The sequence below is a fragment of the Epinephelus moara genome, chromosome 20 (assembly GCF_006386435.1).
Source record: "Epinephelus moara isolate mb chromosome 20, YSFRI_EMoa_1.0, whole genome shotgun sequence".
In the NCBI taxonomy this organism is placed as follows: domain Eukaryota; kingdom Metazoa; phylum Chordata; class Actinopteri; order Perciformes; family Serranidae; genus Epinephelus; species Epinephelus moara.
In genome coordinates, this window is record NC_065525.1 from 9,198,552 (window position 1) to 9,220,188 (window position 21,637).

The 21,637-nt window shown below is 39.3% G+C and overlaps 1 protein-coding gene across 1 annotated transcript in view; it reads left to right on the forward strand.

The window, feature by feature from the left end:
• The window catches only part of LOC126407974 (transcriptional enhancer factor TEF-1-like), a 56,207-nt gene extending 36,670 nt beyond the window's left edge, over positions 1 to 19,537 (forward strand). Inside the window, exons 5-12 of the mRNA XM_050073309.1 lie at positions 356 to 487; positions 1,375 to 1,424; positions 2,062 to 2,123; positions 5,318 to 5,445; positions 7,355 to 7,528; positions 12,818 to 12,958; positions 14,229 to 14,381; positions 14,526 to 19,537. Coding sequence (XP_049929266.1) covers positions 356 to 487; positions 1,375 to 1,424; positions 2,062 to 2,123; positions 5,318 to 5,445; positions 7,355 to 7,528; positions 12,818 to 12,958; positions 14,229 to 14,381; positions 14,526 to 14,639 — 954 coding nt within the window. The 3' untranslated portion in view covers positions 14,640 to 19,537. The remainder of the gene's footprint in view (positions 1 to 355; positions 488 to 1,374; positions 1,425 to 2,061; positions 2,124 to 5,317; positions 5,446 to 7,354; positions 7,529 to 12,817; positions 12,959 to 14,228; positions 14,382 to 14,525) is intronic.
• The last annotated feature ends 2,100 nt before the right edge of the window (positions 19,538 to 21,637 follow it).

A 21,637-nucleotide genomic window follows, 5' to 3' on the forward strand; every position in this document is an offset into this window, starting at 1 on the left:
CTGCTCCATATTGGGCAGTTTACTCAAATTGCGGTATGTTAATTTTTGTAATCAGAAAGTAGCAGGAGGTGGCAAACTGATCACAACCAGTCAGATAATGACAACTTAGTGGAGAATGACATCTATTATGATTTTTCCCTTCAGGCCTTCAGTTTTCTCTAGGATTTTATTGTCCCAAGTTAATTCAAATTATTCTTGTTAATTTGGGGAATTTTCTGCTTTTCATAACTGAGTATGGTGCCCTGATGGTTGCTGTCACTTTGGGTTTAGATTGTGTAGGACCAGAATGTAAAGTGTGTTCATTACGATGATGATGATGATGGAGATGATAATGTGTGTTTTTATTGTCGTGTAGGACCAGAATGCCAAGGAGAAGGCTCTGCAGAGCATCTCCACCATGTCTTCGGCTCAGATTGTCTCAGCTACTGCCATACACAGCAAGCTCCTGCCTGGAATAGTACGGGCCAGCTTCCCCAGCAACGCACAGGTAACACACACACACACACACACACACACACACACACACACACACGCACACATTTTCCTAAGTAACATTTGGGGGATTACATAGACTTACATTAATTTCCTGGAGATTACCTTAACCCTAACCACCACTTGCCTTCCCTAACCTTGACCCCAACGTTAACTTGGCCCTAAACCCAACCATTGACCCCCAAATCAGCTTTTCATGATTGGAGACACGACTTTTGTCCCCAGTTGGACAAGTTGTCCTCAATTAACTGGTCTTTAGTCTGAAATATGTATCCGAAGGTAGCCTAAAGCAGGATTTATATTTCTTACCGCATGGGCCAGGGATACTCAGCTTGCTTTGCCCGGAGGCCACTTTTGCAAAATGACAAGAGGCTAGGGGCCAGACACAGGAGCCCTACACAGGTCAGGTGAGCGCTGGGGCGTTTCTAGGAACTGGGGACATTTGGGGCATCGACTGGATCTCTGTTGGGGGGGTCGGGGAGATCCTGTCCTGGCACTTTTTTTGATAAACAAGCTCTATAATTATGCCTTTTTATGCACTCCGACAAGTAGAAAATGTTTGGGGGGGCCACCCAGCACCCTATCAAGGGCAAGATAGAAGACACAATGCCATAGGCCCTTGCTTAGGCTACAGTGAAGGCTCTGTGTAGAACCTATGCACAATTATAAATTGGCCTCAAGTCATACTCACACACTATCCTCTTCAAATAGATACAGGAAACACAAGGACATGAATAAAAAATAAAGCTATGTTTTCCAGTGGCCACATATGCTCAGTTTGAAGTCCTGGTACACACATAATAACACACACGTATTGTATTGCATTCGTGGTTTGCTCCCTCAGTCCAGTGCATCAATGTGTGTTTATATGTTAATTTTCAGCTGTGGCAGGGGATGATTCCTGGAGGACAGTCTAGCTCCACCACAGAAGAGTAAGTCACATTCACCTCTCATATCTAAGTTACTTACTGATGTTAAGCTTTGATATTTGGATATGGACACAATGATCCTCGTCATGTCCCTCATTGACGTCAAAATGTACACCACTGTCTCTCTGTCCCCATCAGACAAAACTATTGGTGTGATTTTTGCTTATTCACATGATTGAATCCTGGAATCTGTCGTCCCTCATTCTGCCAAATACTGACTGATTTTGTCGACGATATGAATACATGTTCCCAGTTTCAAACTTGGTGAACTTAGGTTCCAAACCCTGCTATCCTGCTGTTTCCATATCTTACATTAGTGCCTGTTCACATTGCCAGTGGCTAGCAGGGATCATGGTGCTACAAGTTCAAACCCTTTTCTTTTCATTGCCAGCTGCTGTTACACGACCATGTGATGATGATGATAATGGTAGTAAATGGGGCTGGTATAGCTTTTACTGAACTCAGAGACACTCTTGACCTCTGTACTCCTGCTACTGTTCATAAAAGCCCCAGAACAGAATTCCTGTCTGTATAATGTAGGTACAATGTGACAGGCCCTACTGTGTCGCTTCTTCTTTCAGCTTTTTTAATGCTCTCCTGTCTGTCTTTCTGTCTGTCTTTGTGTCTCTGTTTCTCCCAGTATCAAGCCGTTCTCTCAGCAAGCCTACTCTGTGCAGACAGCAGGGACCACCACAATCTCAGGTGAGAGAGACCGTGGTACAATTATCTCCTTTCTTTAAAACGAACAGGTGGTCCTCTCTCCTGCCATCGAGGCCACAGCCTCTCTACAGGGTTGTTTTTGACTGTCTAGGTGCCTGGGTCTCCAGTGCGCCCGGAGGTTTGTCTTGTGACGAGGTCGCAAGAGAGAAGGTGTCAATTTTGCTTTCCTTACGTAACTTGTATTAAATAACTTAAAATGTCTTTTTGCTTCACATAGTATCTGCTTAAAACCTTTAAAAGTTGAACTAACAATTAGCATACATTTTTTTGAAGAAATGAGTATGTATATCCTTGGTTTACTTTGTTTTCTCACGCTCCATACAGTTGTCAATACCAGGGCAATTAGCTGTAGAGACCAAAACTGTTTTTGTACCACACTGTAAACATGTTTATTTCTGCTTTTAAGTTGGGCATTTTAACATGAAAGTCTATAGAGTGCTCCAGGGATGCTGTTTTTCTGTAGGCTAATGATGAGGTTAGCGTCGCCGTGGTTCCCTCGTCAAATAGCCTATGGGATTCCATTGGATTTTGGATTATTGCAGAAAATGAGATCTTCGGCAAACAAAAGTTTATGATACTTAAGTATTGTTCAGCTAAATAATCTTCACAAAAGAACACCAATTTTGTGATTTTAAAAAGCTAATGTTAGGCTATAAGCAAACAACACCATGGTTGCATGACTTAACGTCGCCAACACGACAAGGCTGTAAAGCCTTATTTGATGTGATGACTGTGTGTAGTCTCGTTGAGCCACTTGTTAGCAACTGCCTTTTTAAAACACATAAAAACATCAACATTCACCAATGGCGTATGTATTTTATGTTGTAGGACAAAACATGAAAGTCAGACCTTGGTTGAGATGAGGGAACCGACAGTGTATAAATGCTAACTCACTTCTAGAATGTAGGACTAATTTGTGGGGCTCTCTGGGGATTGACTCACTTTTGGAGCCAACCTCAAGTGGCCATTAGAGGAATTGTAGTTTTTGGCACTTCTACATTGGCTTTATTTATTAACCTTGGAGGCTGCTGCTTGGTTTTAACTGACAATGTTGGTACTGAAATTTGCTGTCATTTAATTGGTGGGTGGCCACCAAAAATTGTTTATAATTCCACTTCACTTCCATTGGACACACAGACAGTTAATGAGCACTGGGAGAGGCTTTGTTACATATAGGGCTGTACCGTCATTTTTTTTTTTTTTAAATTTGAAGCTTCTATTGAGGTTTTTGAATGAAGCTTTGAATGCGTGTTGTCATATTTAATGACATCACAACCTTAAAAAAAAATCTCAGACAAAACCCTCAGTTTGAATAAAGTGATTTGTTAGATTAAATGAGTTAGTCTTTTTTAATAGTCTAAATGAATAAATGAAATTATTACATTTATCTTTTTTTTTAAATACATTTTGACTTTTGGACCTTACAACTCAATGGAGTTATTGGAAATGTTAAGATTACACAAGTTGAAAATAATCCCACACAGCAGTGATGTGTGGGTTGGACATATTAAGTAGGTCAGAAAATGACAAAGCAGCGTTCCGAGTAAGTGATTAATAACTTACAGAAATATTGCATGCACCTTACACCTCCTCTTCCCCTCTCTGTCACTCTTTCTCTCTCTATCAAACACACACACACACACACACACACACACACACACACACACACACACACACACACACAGAAGACCTTGTCTCTGTCCTTGTCTCAGTCCTCAGTCCTCACAATTGTGCTACTATAATGCATAATGTTGGCACTTTTTCAGTCCTTTTGGTTTGAGGTCATTAAATCATTATTAGAAATTCTTGATAAGGAATTTCAATGTTTCCTATCATTATTGCTGCTAAATGACACCTCTCAGGTCCCTGTGTCTGTGCATGAAAAAAGAATGTGGCTCTCCAGCCTAACTGCTGCAAAGGAATCCTGGTAGTACGATGGAAACCACCACACACACTGTCATTAAAGCATTGATGGTGCCTGCTGTTAGATATTTTGACTCTATAGCTCTCTGTGGCACAGTCTCATGGTGCCAAAGACCATAAGGTCTTGGTCAGAAGCTCCTCTACTGATAAATATCTTGCCAGAAGAAGGGGAGTTATCTGTAGATCAATCATCAGTGAAGGAGTTGAATACAGTTATAAAACTACTAATTGTTGACATTTAAATGTCTGTGTATGTGCGTTCATGAGCACATGCATGTGTATGTGCATGTGCATACATTTTTCTAAACCCTGATTTGGAGTTTTGGGGTGACAAGACTACTTGTTGCTGTGAGTTTTTGTCATTTGCCATCATGACTGGACCCTTGGGAGAGGCTGACCCTCCTCCTATGATTTAACAAACACAGCTTGTGGAGGAGCTGATGACTCAGTAGAAGTTGTCAGCTGTTTTTAGTGGGAATATTGCTCATGTTAGCAGGCTAGGCTAACTAGCTTTCACTTTGTGAATGAAAACTTGCTAGTCTAACATTTTAGCTTTCACTTTCAGATTGGAAACGGTATGCTTAGTTCTCTCAAATGTTGCATGTTGTAAAGAGGCAGACTGCTTAAATGGTCAACAGTTGATAACCAGCATTATGTGGAAAAAAGAAAAACATCAGTGTTCAAAGGCCACACAGTTTTCCAATCAGCAGGGCTGATCCGGCCATGTGACAAACTACAGTATGGGTCAGCAAACGCTACTTCGCAAGAATTTAAGAAAGCAGCTTTTCCCTTGGCTGGCCTGTAATGTTGATATTTCACAATGAATTTTATCAACTCATCAAGGTCCCTGCAGGGTTGTGCATTTTTACTCAAAGTGGCTGATGGCAGCTGTCAATTCCAAAGGCATGAGACTAAATGACACGAGGAAAAAGGCTTTTGTAAATGGAGTGTATGAGTTGAGTGCCCAAAAGAATTCACTGTGGCACTGTATCATTGTTACCCCTTTACATCTACTTTTGTTAACTGCTTTTCAGTGCTGCACCCTCACCTCAGCCAGGCTTTGTCTACGAGACTCCAGTAATGGCATAATTTTTACACATTTGTTGCAAAGAATAATGTTAGCATTACTGCTAACCCCGTTAAATAGCATGATTGTACGTGATGGCAGTGGTGATGTGAGGTTAAACAGACTCTGTGTGTGTGTGTGTGTGTGTGTGTGTGTGTGTGTGTGTGTGTGTGTGTGTGTTGTCTAGGCTACGAGCCTCCCACTGCAGCCCAAACACACAGAGAGCCAGCGTGGCAGGGTCGCTCCATTGGCACCACCAAACTACGACTGGTAGAGTTTTCATCTTTCCTGGAGACACAGAGGGACCAGGAGGCAGTGAGTACCACGCCTGCACACACACACACACACACACACACACACACACACACACGCACACACATGCAGAGCACCAGTCTACAATAAGCACTCCCTATTGTCCCATAAACAGAGATGACAGATAACCCCACAGCAGAGAACAGCGTTAAAGCCCTTTGTGTGTATCCTAGTATGAATAACCTTTGTAAAGCTCTATCTCTCTGTCTGCTCAGTCTATCTGTCATCCTGCCACACTGTGGGCTCACTGTCATTTTTCTACCTTGGGCTCACCGACAGCTGGCATTCATCTTGTTGCAACTGTTTGGACAGTTAAAAACCTCGAACTGTTTGATGTTGACTTTGAAATAGACTCTGTTGTCAAAAGGTGTCATGTTTCTGCACAATTTACATGAATGTGAACGAGGGCCTTACAGGTAGAAATTTCATTGCAATGAAATTGTATCATTTAGCTCAAATGGTAGGCAAAGTTGCTCGCATGAGTTTTGCTTAAGGAAAATTCAGAGTACGTAGGGCTGAAAACTTTGAGACAAATATTTAATCATGAGCTTTTTTTTTTTTTTTACCACTGTTGTGATTGAGTTTGGCATATTGGCTGTAGCTATCTTGGTTGTTTGGAACCATTAGTGACCACATTTGTATGAGAGGGTAGAGCTGTGGAGGAGTGAGGGTTGGATCTGACTCATATGCTGTGGTGACACCTCGCAGGCAGTGTGTCACGCAAAGCATTCTTAATTATGTGTTACTTTAAGCCTTAATCAAGTGAAAGAGGTGAGTTGTATAAATATTCATCCACTGTACAGTTGCCATAAATTGGGAAATTAGCTATAAAGACGAAACTGTTTATTGTACCAAGCTGTAAACATGTTTATTTCTGAGATAAAGCTGGGTATTTTATGGGGACTGACTGGCTTCTAGAGTCAGCCTCAAGTGGCCATTTGATGAATTGCAGTTTATTGCACTGCTGTGTTGGCATCATTTTGCAGCCCCGAAGGTTGCCGCTTGGTTTACACTCTGGAATTCACTCACTCACTGTGTGTATTCTTAAAAAACACATTGAATGTGTTTCCTTGACTATAAAATATTTTGAATAATTTTACAATTATATTTTTGATGTACATTACTCACATCAATGTTTTCCAGTTAGCATTCTTCCCCATCTTTGCTGGTGCATTGCTACATTTTTAATTCGTACATTTTAACGTTGTGAAACCACAGGCAGGAATCTTTATTGATGTACCTGCATACTTGGGGTGTAAATTACCTTTGTGTGTTCGAGGAGAGCATGAGCAGGGCTTGACATTAGCTTTATGCTCACCTGCCGCTGATCTGCATGTTGTGCCAACATTAGCACATGTTGCTAGCAGTGGACAGCTAAAGTTTCCGGGAAGAACTTGCGCTGGTGAATTTTGTTTCACATTACATGCATCAATCTGCATGGGGTGTAGCTTATTCTGCATGCAGCTACGTGCACTGGACTGTTGGTTTTACAGTAATAGACAAATCATTTCTGCTCTAGTATATGCAACCCACCAAAGTGGATAGTAAGTGTGACTGTGTTACATGCCACTGCCAAATTCTACCGGCATCTGGCACATAGGCGGGTGCTGATGTCATGCCCTGAACACGATATACAAACAAAATGGGGACCCATTTACAAAAATATTGTTCCATAACACCATGAGTGTTCACGAAATTAATTTGGCACCTTTAATTTCTGAGATATGGGGACACATTGATATCACTCCAACCTGTATCTTGTCCAAAAAAGTAAGAAACTATCTGTTTAAGATGGTCCAAACTCATAAATTAAGACCTTGCTGTTTCACTGAGTGAGATCAGCTGTTTTCTACCTGTCTACTCTCTTTCTGCCTCTGTCTTTGCCTAATTCAAAGTTTGTCCCTCCTCGTAGTACAACAAGCACCTGTTTGTGAACATCAGCCAGAGCAGCCCGAGCTACAGCGACCCCCTGCTGGAGTGTGTGGACATCAGGCAGATCTATGACAAGTTCCCAGAGAAGAAGGGCGGCCTCAAGGAGCTGTTCGGCAAGGGCCCACAAAACGCTTTCTACCTGATCAAGTTCTGGGTGAGCAGACAAACACTTATCTTCAAATTAAAATCAGTCAGTATATTCAAAATAATTATGGCCTCAGTTAGTGTCTGAAAATTTCCATCTTTCATACATTGGCCATTTTTTAACTTAATTTTGTTTTTGAAATGTTAAGCCATCACACGAAGGTTGGCACGTACCCCGTATTTTCCCTGTATTTTTCCACCCAGTGCCATGTCTGTGTGTGTGCGTGTGTTCTGTCTTTCCACCTGGGAAATGGAGGTGGTGGGTTGATGAAAGCACAGTCGCTTTGTTTGAACACCTGCTCACCTCCTGACTCACAGGTTGCTCTGTCTCCACCTGTGTGTGTGTGTCTCTCACTTTACTGTTCTTTCTCAGAGCTGCAGTATACCAAAGGACTTTAAAAAATCCCGGCAACAGAACATCACACATTTAGCGATTTCTTTTCCATCAGAGTTCTGCTGACACTGAGTGGTTTTTCATCAGACTGATAAACTCAAACCAATCAAAGAGTCTCAAAAGAGTCTCAGACTAATTTCAGACTGGATCTCAAGTAGGTGAAATGTGACAAGACAGATTTTATTATGATCTTCCAAATTGGTGTGGGATTTCAGTCCCCAAAGTTACCGTGGCACGCCTGTCAAACTCTCCCTTTTCACACAGCACACATGCAGTGGTAGATTTACTACTCAAAATTCACTGTAATCTCTCAAACAACGGATGAGATGACAGCTGTCACTAGCAGGGGTTGAATTTGATTTCAAAGGTAGTGGTAGTACAGGCACGAATACTCCAAAGGGCTTTAGTTTTTCAGATACTCCAATCAGAGATAAAACAAAACATGACCATGTGTTTTGGGGGGTTTTTTTAAATTATTTTGATATGTCCCCTTCATGAAATGGATGGTCATAGCAACAGTATTTTATATGGCAAAATAAAGCCAAAAGTGATGAAATTATCAATAAAGTGACTCAGCCCATGGGCAAAAAAGTGCAGAATAAAACCACTCTGGAGATATGCCTGCTGTACTTAATCTCATGTAATTTTTCCATTTGCTGGTTGGATTTAGTTCAAATTTGCACTAGTAGTGCCCTGATATCTGCCCTGCACTTCAATGCAATATAATATCAAAATATGCATTTATCATAAAACTAGAGTCTAGAGAATTTTAAATACAAATTGTCATAGACTGAAATTTCACAAGCACCTTTTTAAAAGAAAGTTACTTTTACTTAAAGGTTACTTACGGTAATATAGATAAGATAAAAGACACCTTTATTGATCACACAATTGAGAAATTCCAGTGTAGCAGCAGTCAAGAAGAAAGAGTCACATTGAAAATTTAATTTAAAAAACTAGGCATGCAAAAAATACAAGAAACAAAAAGATTAAAAAAATGGACGTTGCCTCCTTGACGACACCCATTAGTTTGTAGACCATCGCCATCTTGGAAATTTGGAGATGGATGTGACCATATTTGAAAGAGAGGGTGGAGCTGATTTACTTTGTTTCGGAGCCAGCCTCTAGTGGTCATTAGAGTAACTGCAGTTTTTGGCACTTCTTCGTTGGCTTCATTTTTCAGCCTTAAAGGTTGCCGCTTGGGCTAAAACTGCATGTCCCAGGCAAAAAGTCAACATCCTCACTGGTTAAAGATCCTTGTACAGGGCATGGAAAGGGACAGTTCTTTGTCCAGTCATTATAAATAGGCTATGACAGGAACAAATGTAAGATCAATCTGGCACTACACTGTTTGTCTGCTTAGCTGGCATAACTGGAAGAGGAAGACAAAGGCTGGCAGGAGTTATGCTTTATTTTTTTGTATTTGCACAAAATGTTTAACTTTTATGTCACAAGTGATTTTTTTTTTAGGATTAGAGCTCACCAATGTGTTTTGGTGACCTCACCTACCATTGGCTGTGGTGGCTGGATTGTAAACTTCCTTGCAGTAGATGTGCCTATTGAGATGGCAATTTTTTATGTTACCTATAACCCCACAAAATAGTGCATGTTTTGTGGTAAGTTACTAAGCTGGACATGCTAAAAATCACAGCTAATTTTATAGCAAACACTTCCGTTTGTTTAATCAGTTGCTTACACTTTTATTCTTGTCTTTTTTCTTTTCTTTTTTTTTGAAAGATTAAAAAAGGAAACCACCCTCTAAAAAAGACTCCACTGTTTGAAGGATATCACCTTTCCTAAAACCGCATGTATACCACTTCAGCATGTGGAGAAATCCAAAGCTTGACAGTCCTGCTGCGCCTGGTTACGGTTGCTAAGCTGTCATTGGACAATTCTTGTTTGTGGGTGGGTTTCACAGAGGGTTAATTATCAAAGCACTGGACAGGGTGAGTTGAATGTAGCTTTGAGGTTGTCGACAGTTGAACCATGCAGGGGAGGACAGAGGCCTGCAGGCCACTGAAGTGGGTTCAGTGTACAATAAAATGTAGAAGAGATGAGATGAGATTGTAGCATGACAACAAACAAAGAGAGATGGAAAGTGTGTGTGTGTGTGTGTGTGTGTGTGTCATGCGGAGAGCCTTCCCTCTGAATTTAATTAAAAAGCTCTCTGATCTACCACAATGGAACATGTTTCTGATAATCTGCTGCTTTAATAGAGCACAGTTTGATGTGTGTGTGTGTGTGTGTGTGTGTGTGTGTGTTTGTGAATGTGCAAGAGGATGACTTAGCATATGGTGTGTGAGCGTGTGTGTTTGTTCTCCGCCCTGAGACACATAGTGCTCCTTAGAGAACTCATTACAAATAGTACAAACCCTTCTTCACTTCTCTCAGCCTGTAATCCAGGTGCAGCATGTTCTCCCTGCTCTGATTAAACAACTTCCGTGACACAAAGTTACACAAGAATATCGTTCTTTGCCCTGTTGTATCTTCTAGTGTTTTAGAAAGTAGGTTAGAATCTCGCTATTTGTTTAATTTATGTTTGTAAAAGTTACATCAAGCAGAAACAAAGCTATCAAAGGTTTTGATAGAAAAAAAAATACAGCTATTTTAGGGTCAGCTCACCCAAATTACAACTAACATATTTGCACAGTCTCTGAGATCTCTGCCTCCTTCCCAACACAGTGAAGCTGAAGTGAATTCTGTTGGTGGTGTTTACAGCCAATGGCATCGCTTTGTGTTGAAAAGTGGTGGGTACATAAGGGTTCAGATGAAAAAACAAAAAAAGTGGCGCTTTGTTACAACATTGGAGTGGACACATATGGACCCGGGACTCCTCAGTCCGCCTCCAGGAAAGTTTGGGTGTCAAACACTTCATCTCCTGCATCTTGGTGAATTTTTATGCATCAATTTATGGAGGAAATATCTTTATTTATGTAAGGGAAAAACACAAACTTCAGGTGGCAATTCAAAATATAGAAATAGAATGGTATATAATGCAGTAAGGCTGGAAGGCAGTCTGTATTGCTTTCAAATATTTATTGCTCTGTAGATCAACTTTTCTTATTTAATGCTAACCCTGCTGAGTCAGCACAAGTGGGCATGATTTACTCTTCACTCCTCTTTTGTTTGAGGAAATAACCCCTTTAAATTTGAATGTGGCACCTATTCATGTCAACATTATGACACATTATTCAATTCTAATCCTGAACTTCACTAGCTCATATATATTGTCATGTTCACAGAGAGAGAGAATGGAAAACATGGACAAGAAGAAACTGAAGAATTTTTTAAAGTTACCGATTGCTGCTGCACATGTCGGGGTCATTTTAGGTTCAGTACTCAATGGGAAAATTTTTGTTTTATTTTGTTTTACTTTACATTATTAATTTACATTATTTAATTTTTATTTTATTTTGTTTTACTTTACATTATTAATTTACATTATATTTTATTTTATTTTATTTTGTTGTAGTTTACAATATTAATTTACATTATTTTATTTTGTTTTAGTTTACATTATTAATGTACATTATTTGATTTTTATTTTATTTTGTTTTAGTTTACATTATTAATTTACATTATTTAATTTTTATTTTATTTTGTTTTACTTTACATTACATTATTTAATTTTTGTTTTATTTTGTTTTAGGTTACATTATTAATTTGCATTATTTAATTTTTATTTTATTTTGTTTTACTTTACATTATTAATTTACGTTATTTATTTTTTATTTTATTTTGTTTTAGTTTACATTATTAATTTACATTATTTGATTTTTATTTTATTTTGTTTTAGATTACATTATTAATTTACGCTATTTTTTTAATTTTATTTTGTTTTAGTTTACATTATTAATTTACATTATTTGATTTTTATTTTATATTGTTTTAGTTTACATTATTAATTTACATTATTTAATTTTTATTTTATTTTGTTTTAGTTTACATTACATTTGTGGACAATGCAGACTTGTTGCTACTATATTTACAGTGCATGGTATGTTTTCTTATTGTGCAAATAGATCTTTCTAAAAGTGTTTTAAATTTGTAAGTTAAAATTTCTTGGTTCAAACTTTATCTCAGAACATTGTTAGCTAATTATGCTTTTAAAAAGTGATGGGAACAAAATTTAACACTTCAAAAAATAGTGGGGGCATGTCCCCAGTGTCTCCGGTATAAATGACAGCCATGCTTACAGCACTGAAAATGACCCTTTTACAAGCAGCTGCCCATCAGGAGGTCAGTCAGTAACAACTCATGCCGTGCAGCCAAATATTGTTTATTGTAAATTTGAAAAACTTTCCCTGAAGAATCCTGTACTTGGGGAAAAAAAGAAGAGCAACAGAGTAGAGACCCTCCTCCAGGACAGAAGAAGATTCAACAGATGTTGTGTCTCTAAAGCAGACAGAAATGACAACAGTAAAAGTAGAATATGGAGAAAAAGAGTGGCAATATTTGACAGAATCAGAAATCAACAGACCTCTTTTTGAAAAGGGACTATTTGTCCAGTGGAAAGTAGTTCCAGTTAACTGTCCATTCCCATTTGTTGTAGTGCAGTTGAAGCAAAAAACCCAAAAGCTGATGCCTCAAAACCGAGACAAATCAAATCAGGACTATGTGAATGTCTTTGTCACTGTCTTTGTGATGGGAACTCTAGACCAGCACATCATTCTGCTCCTCAGTCTGTCTCATTCTGATGCTACAGACACTGCTGTATATGGGTCAGTGTCTAAGCAACCAGCAGAGGGCACTGTTGGCTAATTCAGAAAGCATGCAGTGCTCCTCTTCATGTTTGTCCTCATGTGACTGGGAGTGTAGATGGATTTGATTGTTTGATTTTGATCATTGACATTCATACTGTCATTAGTGGTGAAGATGGTAATATTTTTGCTCTGTGGTTGCCAGGCGGACCTGAGTTATAATGTGCAGGACGACCCAGCGGCTTTCTACGGTGTCACCAGCCAATATGAGAGCTCAGAGAACATGACCATCACCTGCTCCACTAAGGTCTGCTCCTTTGGCAAGCAGGTGGTCGAGAAGGTGGAGGTAAGGGTGGATTCAAGTTGTTGTTGTGCGTTATATTTGACAATGATAAACCAGGAGCTTTTCATGAGCATTAATGTCTGTTGTGCTGTACTTAATGTAATCTCTGCAATCAAACCATAAGGGAAAAAACCTGGAGCTAATTCATGAAAGTAACTGGCCCATAGAAACGCATGGGTTTAATACAGTTAATAAAGTAAATTCAAGTTTGGTAGAAATTTTGGTTGAACAAATAAATCAGACACTCAAAGTCAAACCGTAAAGGGACAGTTCACCCCAAAATCCAAAATACACAGGTTTCTGCTTACCTGTAGTGCTGCTTATGAGTCTAAATTGTTTGTTGTGAATTGCAGAGTGTCGGAGATATCGGCCACAGAGATGTCTGCCTTCTCTCCCGTATAATGACAAGATGACAATTGTGACCTGATTACTCAGAATAATCCACAGACCTTGTTGTAAGCAGTTTCATGTAGGAGCTATTTTCTTTCTACCAAACTAAAAACGGCAACTTTATCACCTCGCAGAAGGAAGTGTGCATCTACTGCTAGCTCAACTAGTACCACTGAGCTAGCTAATGATGCAGCTCAACCAAGGCGGACACCATTAATGTTTACATCTCGCACTGTCATGACCACGAGTCTTTCATCCATGAGTAGATGCACGCCTCCTTCTGCGCTGTGATATGATTGACGGGTGTGGTTTGGTAAAAAAAAACATAGTTCCTACTTAAAACTGCTCACAACAAGATCCGTGGATTATCTTGAGTAAGCGGTTCATGATTTCTGGAGAGATCGATGTTGATCTTTTCAAACACCAGAAGCCGAGTGCCATCTAGTTCCAACACACGGCAGCGCACATCAAAATCTAGATTGATAAACAGAGCTACAGATAAGAGGAAAAACTTGTGATTTTGAGGTGGACTGTAACTTCAACAACAAAAGAAGACCAAACAGTCCTTCAGACACCGTTTCCTGAATTCAGATCTTTCAGGAAACAGATGCACACAAATGTTTTAAAAACATATTAAAAGAGTACTCAAGTAATTAAGTATTGATATCCTGACTTTTAGTCCCTCATGTGGGACAAGCTCAAAAACACTTACGCATCCTGTAATGCAACTTCTCCTTGTTAGACCAAATTCACACGTCTTTCTTTCCAACTCCATCGTCCTATTTTGTACCACAGGCTTTCTGTCCAAATTTGAAAGCAGGTAATACCTAATGACATCATCATTAGGCATTATGCTGACTGACTCCCTCTCTCTCTCTCTCAGACGGAGTACGCAAGGTTTGAAAACGGGCGCTTCGTCTACAGAATCAGTCGCTCTCCGATGTGTGAATACATGATCAACTTCATCCACAAGCTCAAACACCTGCCGGAGAAATACATGATGAACAGTGTGCTGGAGAACTTCACTATTCTGCTGGTGAGTACATCAGTCAGTGTGTCCGTCTGTGTGTGTTATAGTATGAGTTAATTAATTTGCTTTTTTCTTTGTGTGTGTTTTTAGATACATATTTAACCCCCTAACTTTTTTATCCTTTTTTTTCCTCTCTGTGTGTGCGTCCAGGTTGTGAGCAACAGAGACACTCAGGAGACCTTGCTGTGTATGGCGTGTGTGTTTGAGGTGTCCAACAGTGAGCACGGAGCTCAGCACCACATCTACCGACTCGTCAAGGAATAGCACATACACTTCTACAAACACACACACACATGCACACATATGGCCTTTTGCTTGGTGATTAATGGTGACATTGGAGGTAAAATGTCTAAAAACTGAATTCTACAAAAGTGTCTTTCAGCCAAACAACTCGACTCACTGCGGAAGAAAATGGCTGCATTTTCACTGCTGCTCACAAAACACCACGACAATGATTGGGTGATTTTTATTTAACGTCAGATATGATGCAGAACCCTCCTCAACAGGAGCATTTCCAAATATTAAATCCAACCTGAATATCAGATGTTCATTAGTTGTAAAAAGCAAAGTGGTAGTGCAGCCATAGAAACGCATCAGAATCAACCTGGGTGGTTTTTCCCGAGAACATGGTGACTCTGATATCACCTGGAGATGTCATGTCTCCTGCTAATTGGTTTCTCCCCCCCTTTCTCACAGTAAATTTGTATTTTGCAGTTCTGTTGATGGAAATGAAAGTGATACTTCTGTCATGTGCTTTTGGGAAAGTCAACCCAGGGTCGAAAAAAGAAAATCACAATTTTCGCCCCCCTGTGACAAAAGTGTGTGTGTTATCTGCCAAGATACTGACGGACACTGAAGGTCAGACCCTGTGTATCATCAATAACCAGAGAAGGAAATAACACTACTGCGTTATCGTATAGTACAGTATACAGGTGGTTTTGTACAGATAGCCACTGCAAATTGTGTGAGCTGCATTCTTGCACAAAAAAGAGGTTTGTTCCCAAAGAAAAGAAATCAAATTTTTACCTTTTTGTATGTTTTCTTTAAAAAAAAAATTAATAGCTTCTAAACTTTGGGAAATTGTTTATTGATAGTAGCATATAGACTATATTTTAATTCCAGGAACACTATCTAAAAATGTATGTTAATAAGAGAGTATAAGTGAAATTGAGCAATTCAGGTACCTTTTTGTGCAACAAGTGACTCTTCATTAAGATTGAATAAATAAATGAATAAGCATGTTGAAGCTATGATCCTTAAGATTTCAGTCCTGGCTGTTTTGGCTCTGGTCTATGGAGCAGCTCCAGACGCTATACTTGATGACATCACAAGTTTGAGTTTTAGCACCCTAGTTGTTCTAGGGTGCTAGTCCTAGTTTCTGGATTTGGGAGAGAGTTTTTTTATGTGAACTAATATTTTTTGACAGTCTTAAATCATGGGAAATAACAATTATGAATTCTGAGATTGGGCATAATTCCCCTTTAATACAGCTCTGATACGACATTAGAGGAGATAATACAGGGTAGTGAGGCTGATGTCAAAGAGAGAAAATTACAAACAGTAAAGCTGAATTACACCTGTCCTGTAAGGCAATTTGAATCCAGTATGGGTATGGCGGACCCCGCCACCAACAACAAAAGCCTTCCACACTGAGAGGTAATTAAAGAATATATGGAGTGGCTATTGCTGAAAAAACAGGGTTTGATTTTTTGGAAAATCTTAAGGATTATAGCTTTAAATATCAAACATATTTAGGTCAGTCCTTTAGGAAGCACTGTGAATCCTAAAAACTATACAACGTCATTCATGGTGTGCATACAAGGAAGGAAACATTTCAAAGAGTTAAAACAAACCTATGTTTTTCTGATCAGGTTTCACTTTGCAAATTAAACTTAGCTTAGTTCGATATTCCTGCACCAGCTAACTTGAGCTTTAACATTTCCATATTGACCGATGTGTTGAAGCCTGAAATGTTATTATGTCCATATTTTAATTGAAGATTGCCCTGACCAGAAGCCATGGCACCTGTGTTATTATTTTGAGAAAAGTGTTTGAAGACTCAGTTTCTTTTAATCAGTCCAGGACTTGTTTCTTCCAGTTAGATGATATTATGTCAGAATTAAAGTCATTTATTAATTAAAAACCAAAAAACTGTTGATGAAGTGTACTGTAGCAGGTCATGATTGCTGGTTCGTCTGTGTCATGCTCGGCAGCATGAAGTGCCTTTGGTTGTGATCAGCAGTAGACATTTCTAATCTGTTTGACGAAAGTCCTGATAATTTGGTGTTGTAAATGGTGTATAGAAAGGTATTTTAGTGAATATAAATGCATAATTAGGCATCACGTGCTCCAGTTTAAGTGTCTGAGGGCTAATTATCCAAATTCCATATTTAATGGCTGTTTCTTGTTGTAATTTGTAAACAGTTGGCCGTGAACCATCCTTAGCTGTTCTTATTTCCCACAGAATGTTAATGAGACACATTCTTGTTCACTTCATTTTATGGCAGCGTTTACATGTATTTGTGAATTACATGCACACTAGGTATTGTTTGGTAACTCATTTATAAAATACAACTCAGACTTGTTACTACTACGGAAGACCAGTTTGCAAATCTTCACATCCCCACTGTAAATCAATTGAAACAGATCAGGAACTTCATGACAGAAACTTCTGTAGTCTGAAATCCTGTCTTATCTCAGTTTAGATTGACATTTAGGATTTTTGGTACACATGCCGTGTCTTTAACTGCCTGGAAATGGCGAGGATTGGCGCTGGGCGCTACTCTTGTGCCTACTCTGTGCCAGCTTTCAGGAGTGTGGCAGCAGATTGCATCTGAGGTTGCTAGGCAACCTTAACAAGCACCATATCATAGCCTATTTACCTGATGCCCTGAGAGCAGAGCTGAGCTTCTTCCAGGTGTTGTTTGTGTGTAGGCCTGCTGCTATGGGAGAGATGTGAAGCTCTGGCAGCCCTGCACTAAAATGATCAGCTTCTTCTCCATATTAACATTAAAAACAATGAATAAAAACGCGACATGTGTATGGCCCTTTATACCCTTTCTTAAAATCAAGATAACTGCCAAGAATGGCAGCAGTACTGTTGGTAGGTCTGTATGCTAATGACAGTGACGATGGAAAGGAACATGAAGACCGAAATGTAACGACTGAAAGGCTACTGAAACCTTACATGTTAAATTCCGTTTTAATAAATAACTATTTTAAATAATTGAGAAGAAAACTTCCCAAAAGTTCCTTATAGCTAAAATTGAATGCCTATATTTATTTGTCCGCGATTACAAGCCAGCTAGCCAGTGGCAAATGAGAGCCATTGATGTTATGGTTTGTCCATCTCAAGTAGCCTTACTAATCAAAGATACAGGCATGACTGGACAAGTGTTCACTGAATAATTGAATTTACAGTTATAGTTAGGATTTCTTAAGTAAAGATAAAACAGGAGGTCTGAGATAAGATAGGACACAGCTATGAGTATAGGAATTGCTTCTGTAGTAGGGAAATAGTATTTTTCCTATCTTTGAAACTAAACGCAGTTTGCATATTTTTCTGTTATGAGGTCCCAGAAGAACATATTAAAGAACAGTGATCAGCATGCTGTATTCAACAATGAACTTTCCTGTGTGACCAGCTGGGATGCTATGTGGTGTCCAGAATACCCAGTAATCTGCGGAGAAAACCTTACAAATTTAGTTTGTGTCTAGGGCAACTTTTACGATTTTACCAGAACTGAAATGAGCCATCTTTAGTCACAGCTAAATATTTGGTCTTGAAGATGACTCAGATCTGACTGGTGTAGAACGACCATCAGTCTTCCTTCTCTGTGCTGAAAGGTTTAACATTTGCCATTGTCCACAAGCACTATATTTTGACTCTATTTGTCTAAGGACTCCTGTGGGTGTCTCTCAGGGTTACAGCCACCTGTCCACAACAAAATGCAGTCCTTTCAACACACTGGTGGTGAATCATTCTGTCAGGAAACCCCCTTTCAGAATTCCCCTGCCTTTAACTTTCCCAGAGCTCTATCTCACACTACAGTGGTTTGTTGTTTGCGGGCAGACTACTAGACCTTCACAGCAGAGTACTAACATGTAACATGTACATGGTAACCTAACACACAGCTTCAGACGAGCTGATTTTGCAATAACGACCCTTTGTCTGGACATTATCTACCACCTGCTTACCAAAGACAGTCATCACGTGACACAGAGGGAAATGGATTTCTTACAAGCTAGAGTAACTGACAAGCTTCTGCCAAAAACGTAGTCTGAGGGAAAATGACTATCAGCCTCCACACATCAGTAGCTCATGGGCTACACTGTAACACTGTACAGATGTAAGTAAAAAATAAAATGAAATGAAAAGGACTGGAAATAGAACTGTTTGAACCAGGTTTAGAAAAGTGTGCATTTAACATGTTTTCGTCTTTAAAATTTGACCTTATTAAATATGGACACCTCTATCATCTTGGTTGGCAGACTGTATGACAAGGCCACAGGAAACTGATTTATTAAAATGCCCCAAATGTGTTAAAATTCACAACTGTAGGGCTTTACTGGTGAACGCCTGCCTGTTATAACCAGCTGGAGAATGTGCTCACACTAATAAAGCCACACAAAAAGCAGTGTATCTATGCTGCCTAAAGGTTATTCAGAAGGTTTCAAAGGTCAGTAAACTGCTGAGTTTCTGAGTTTCATTGTCGTCTGTGTTGTTAATGTCGTCTCGTACGTGCAAGTTTAAATTTATGTTATCTTCTTTTCCGAACCACACGTGGCTCAGAAATCCTGTCTGTAATCAGTTCCAAAATGGCCTTGAATCTTTTCACTCCGGCGCACGTGCAGCACATCTGTACGTGCACTGAGGGGTTTTTGATAAGGTGCTTTATATAAAGGTGACAATAACGTTTATTACAGATGTTGTGTATATCTTTGATATTCTAATGTTTATCCTATTTTGCGAAGAAGAGAGTACATTTAGGAAAAATCCAAAAGCTAGTCATGTGTGTCTATTGGTACTGCACAGGGTCTGATCTTTGCTTTGTAACTTTTTTCCCCCTCATGGCTAAAAGTATGTTAGATATTTTCTAGCTTTGTAGAGACTTTGTACGCATATGCTATTCAGTTTAAATAAATGGTCAGTTCCAAACTGTGATCTGGGATTTTTGTCTTTACTCATAAGTCCTCATTTACAATTACATTCATGATCTCTGAATCCATCAAGAGCATTTTATTTTTGTTATATTTGACTGAAATCATAATGTATATAAGCTGTAACCATATGAGCAAAGTTACAGGTCATGATCACAACTGAGCAATGTCACATACTGTACACTGATTAATAATGTGAGATGGATAAGTAAGTGGACCTTCAGTTGCAGATTTCCTCAGTTGCTTAAGCACATTTTCTGACATGCTTGCGTTTTTAAAAATCTCACATCAGTTAAACTGTACAGCACAGAACTTTATTGTCCCCAAATAAAGTAGAATATCCTTCACAGTCAGGTTTCTCCCTGAGAAGTTCACCTTCCCATTTATGGTGTGTGTACTTTATACATAACAGTCTCAGAAAATGAATAAATGAAAGTACAGTAAAACAAATTCAATGCCGTTATAAAAACCCAAAGCGTGACGGCAGTGTATCAGAACACGGTAAGACCAGATTCAACGAGTGATGAACAGAGCTGCAAGTCTGAGGACATGAAGGATACACATGAAGATTGAGGAGCTCCAGTAAATGGCTGGTGTTTGCAGCACAGCAGCTGTAGTTACAGTCTTTAAATCTGTGTCATGTTGCCCCTTTGCACCAAACAGAACTGTTGAGTTGTGGCTTCAGCACCAGCTACTTGGTCACACGAGGTCAGCAGTGAAGGTACCACCCTCTACCTCTGAGTGACACAAACAAAAAAACTAAGAAAACAAAGAATGTCACTCCTCAGCGGACAAACTCCCTCCAAGGCAAGACAAGGCACGAGACCTGCAACTGGCCAGAGCCCTCCTCGGGGCCAGGGGCAGCTCAAAGCAAATTCTTTGTAAAATTTAAAACTTAAGCTGAACTAACAAAAGGGTGGAAATAATACATTTTTCAAGAGCAGCCTCTGCTTGCTTTTCTGGTCACAGTAAAACATTTGTCTTTACAAAGCACACACAGAAAATGTTTTTGGCATGGTGCAGCTGTCCTCTACATGTCTCTGCTGTGATGTCCTCACAGGCAGAATGTCAGCTTGGTCCTCCTTTTGTCTGTCCCTCCATGTCCACAGGTTCCTCTGACCAAACTGACATATGTAGACACCCTCTCTTTTTTATGAGCTGTCCATCGTCCCTTTATGAGGTCTGCCTTGTTCATTTTCGGTAACTTCGGTAACGGTTACTACCAGAGGTGGGACCTTGTCATTGTTTTTTTTAAGACGGTAGTAAGTCTCTATTCTTTGCACTCAAGTCCCAAGTCAAGAATGACAAGTCTTGAGTCAAGTCCCGTCTTAAACAAGTTATAATGTGCTCCTTGTCAAGTCTAATGCTATTTTACCAACAGAATAATAACTATTAAATTTTCCAAAACCATTAATGCTTTTAACATGTTGTATGTATTCATTAAAATAAGTTTGTTGGAAGTTGTCACATCTCTGTTTGTAATATTTAACCTGCACGTTTTGCATACTGTAATTGTTTTTTTGTTAACCACCACGTAATTTTTGTACGCAAACAAAATTATCTTTATCATTAATTTAATTATATTAATTTATCATTTTTCCAGCTCCCACTCAGTAATGTAATGTTCTGCATGGTTCCCTCCTTCATCTTGATTGGATGGTGTCAAATTTGTTCAGTCACAGTGCATCTAGCAAATTAAGTGTCGACTTGCTGGAAATGAAAAGTGTTATCATTAGTTGATTCAAGAAATGAGGAAAAATGAATTGATTTGTGGCACACTTTTTAAATAACATACATTTTAATCTCCGTGCTTTGGGGAAAGACCAAGTGTTTTCAAGTCACAAGACTCAAGTCCAAGTGAAGTCATTGGTGTTAAAGGCCAAATCCAGTTGCAAGTCTTTTTGATTTTGTCGTCTTCTTCTAAAGTCATCAAATTTTTGACCCCAAGTCCAGGTCATGTGACTCGAGTCCACACCTTTGCTAATTACTGTACCATGTAAACCTCATTTCCACCCGCTCTGCAAATGCAAAGGTGTTTGAGGAGTGATGTCTGCAGAGCGGGACCTGTAAACTGACTTTGACATGTGAGTGACATGTTTTGT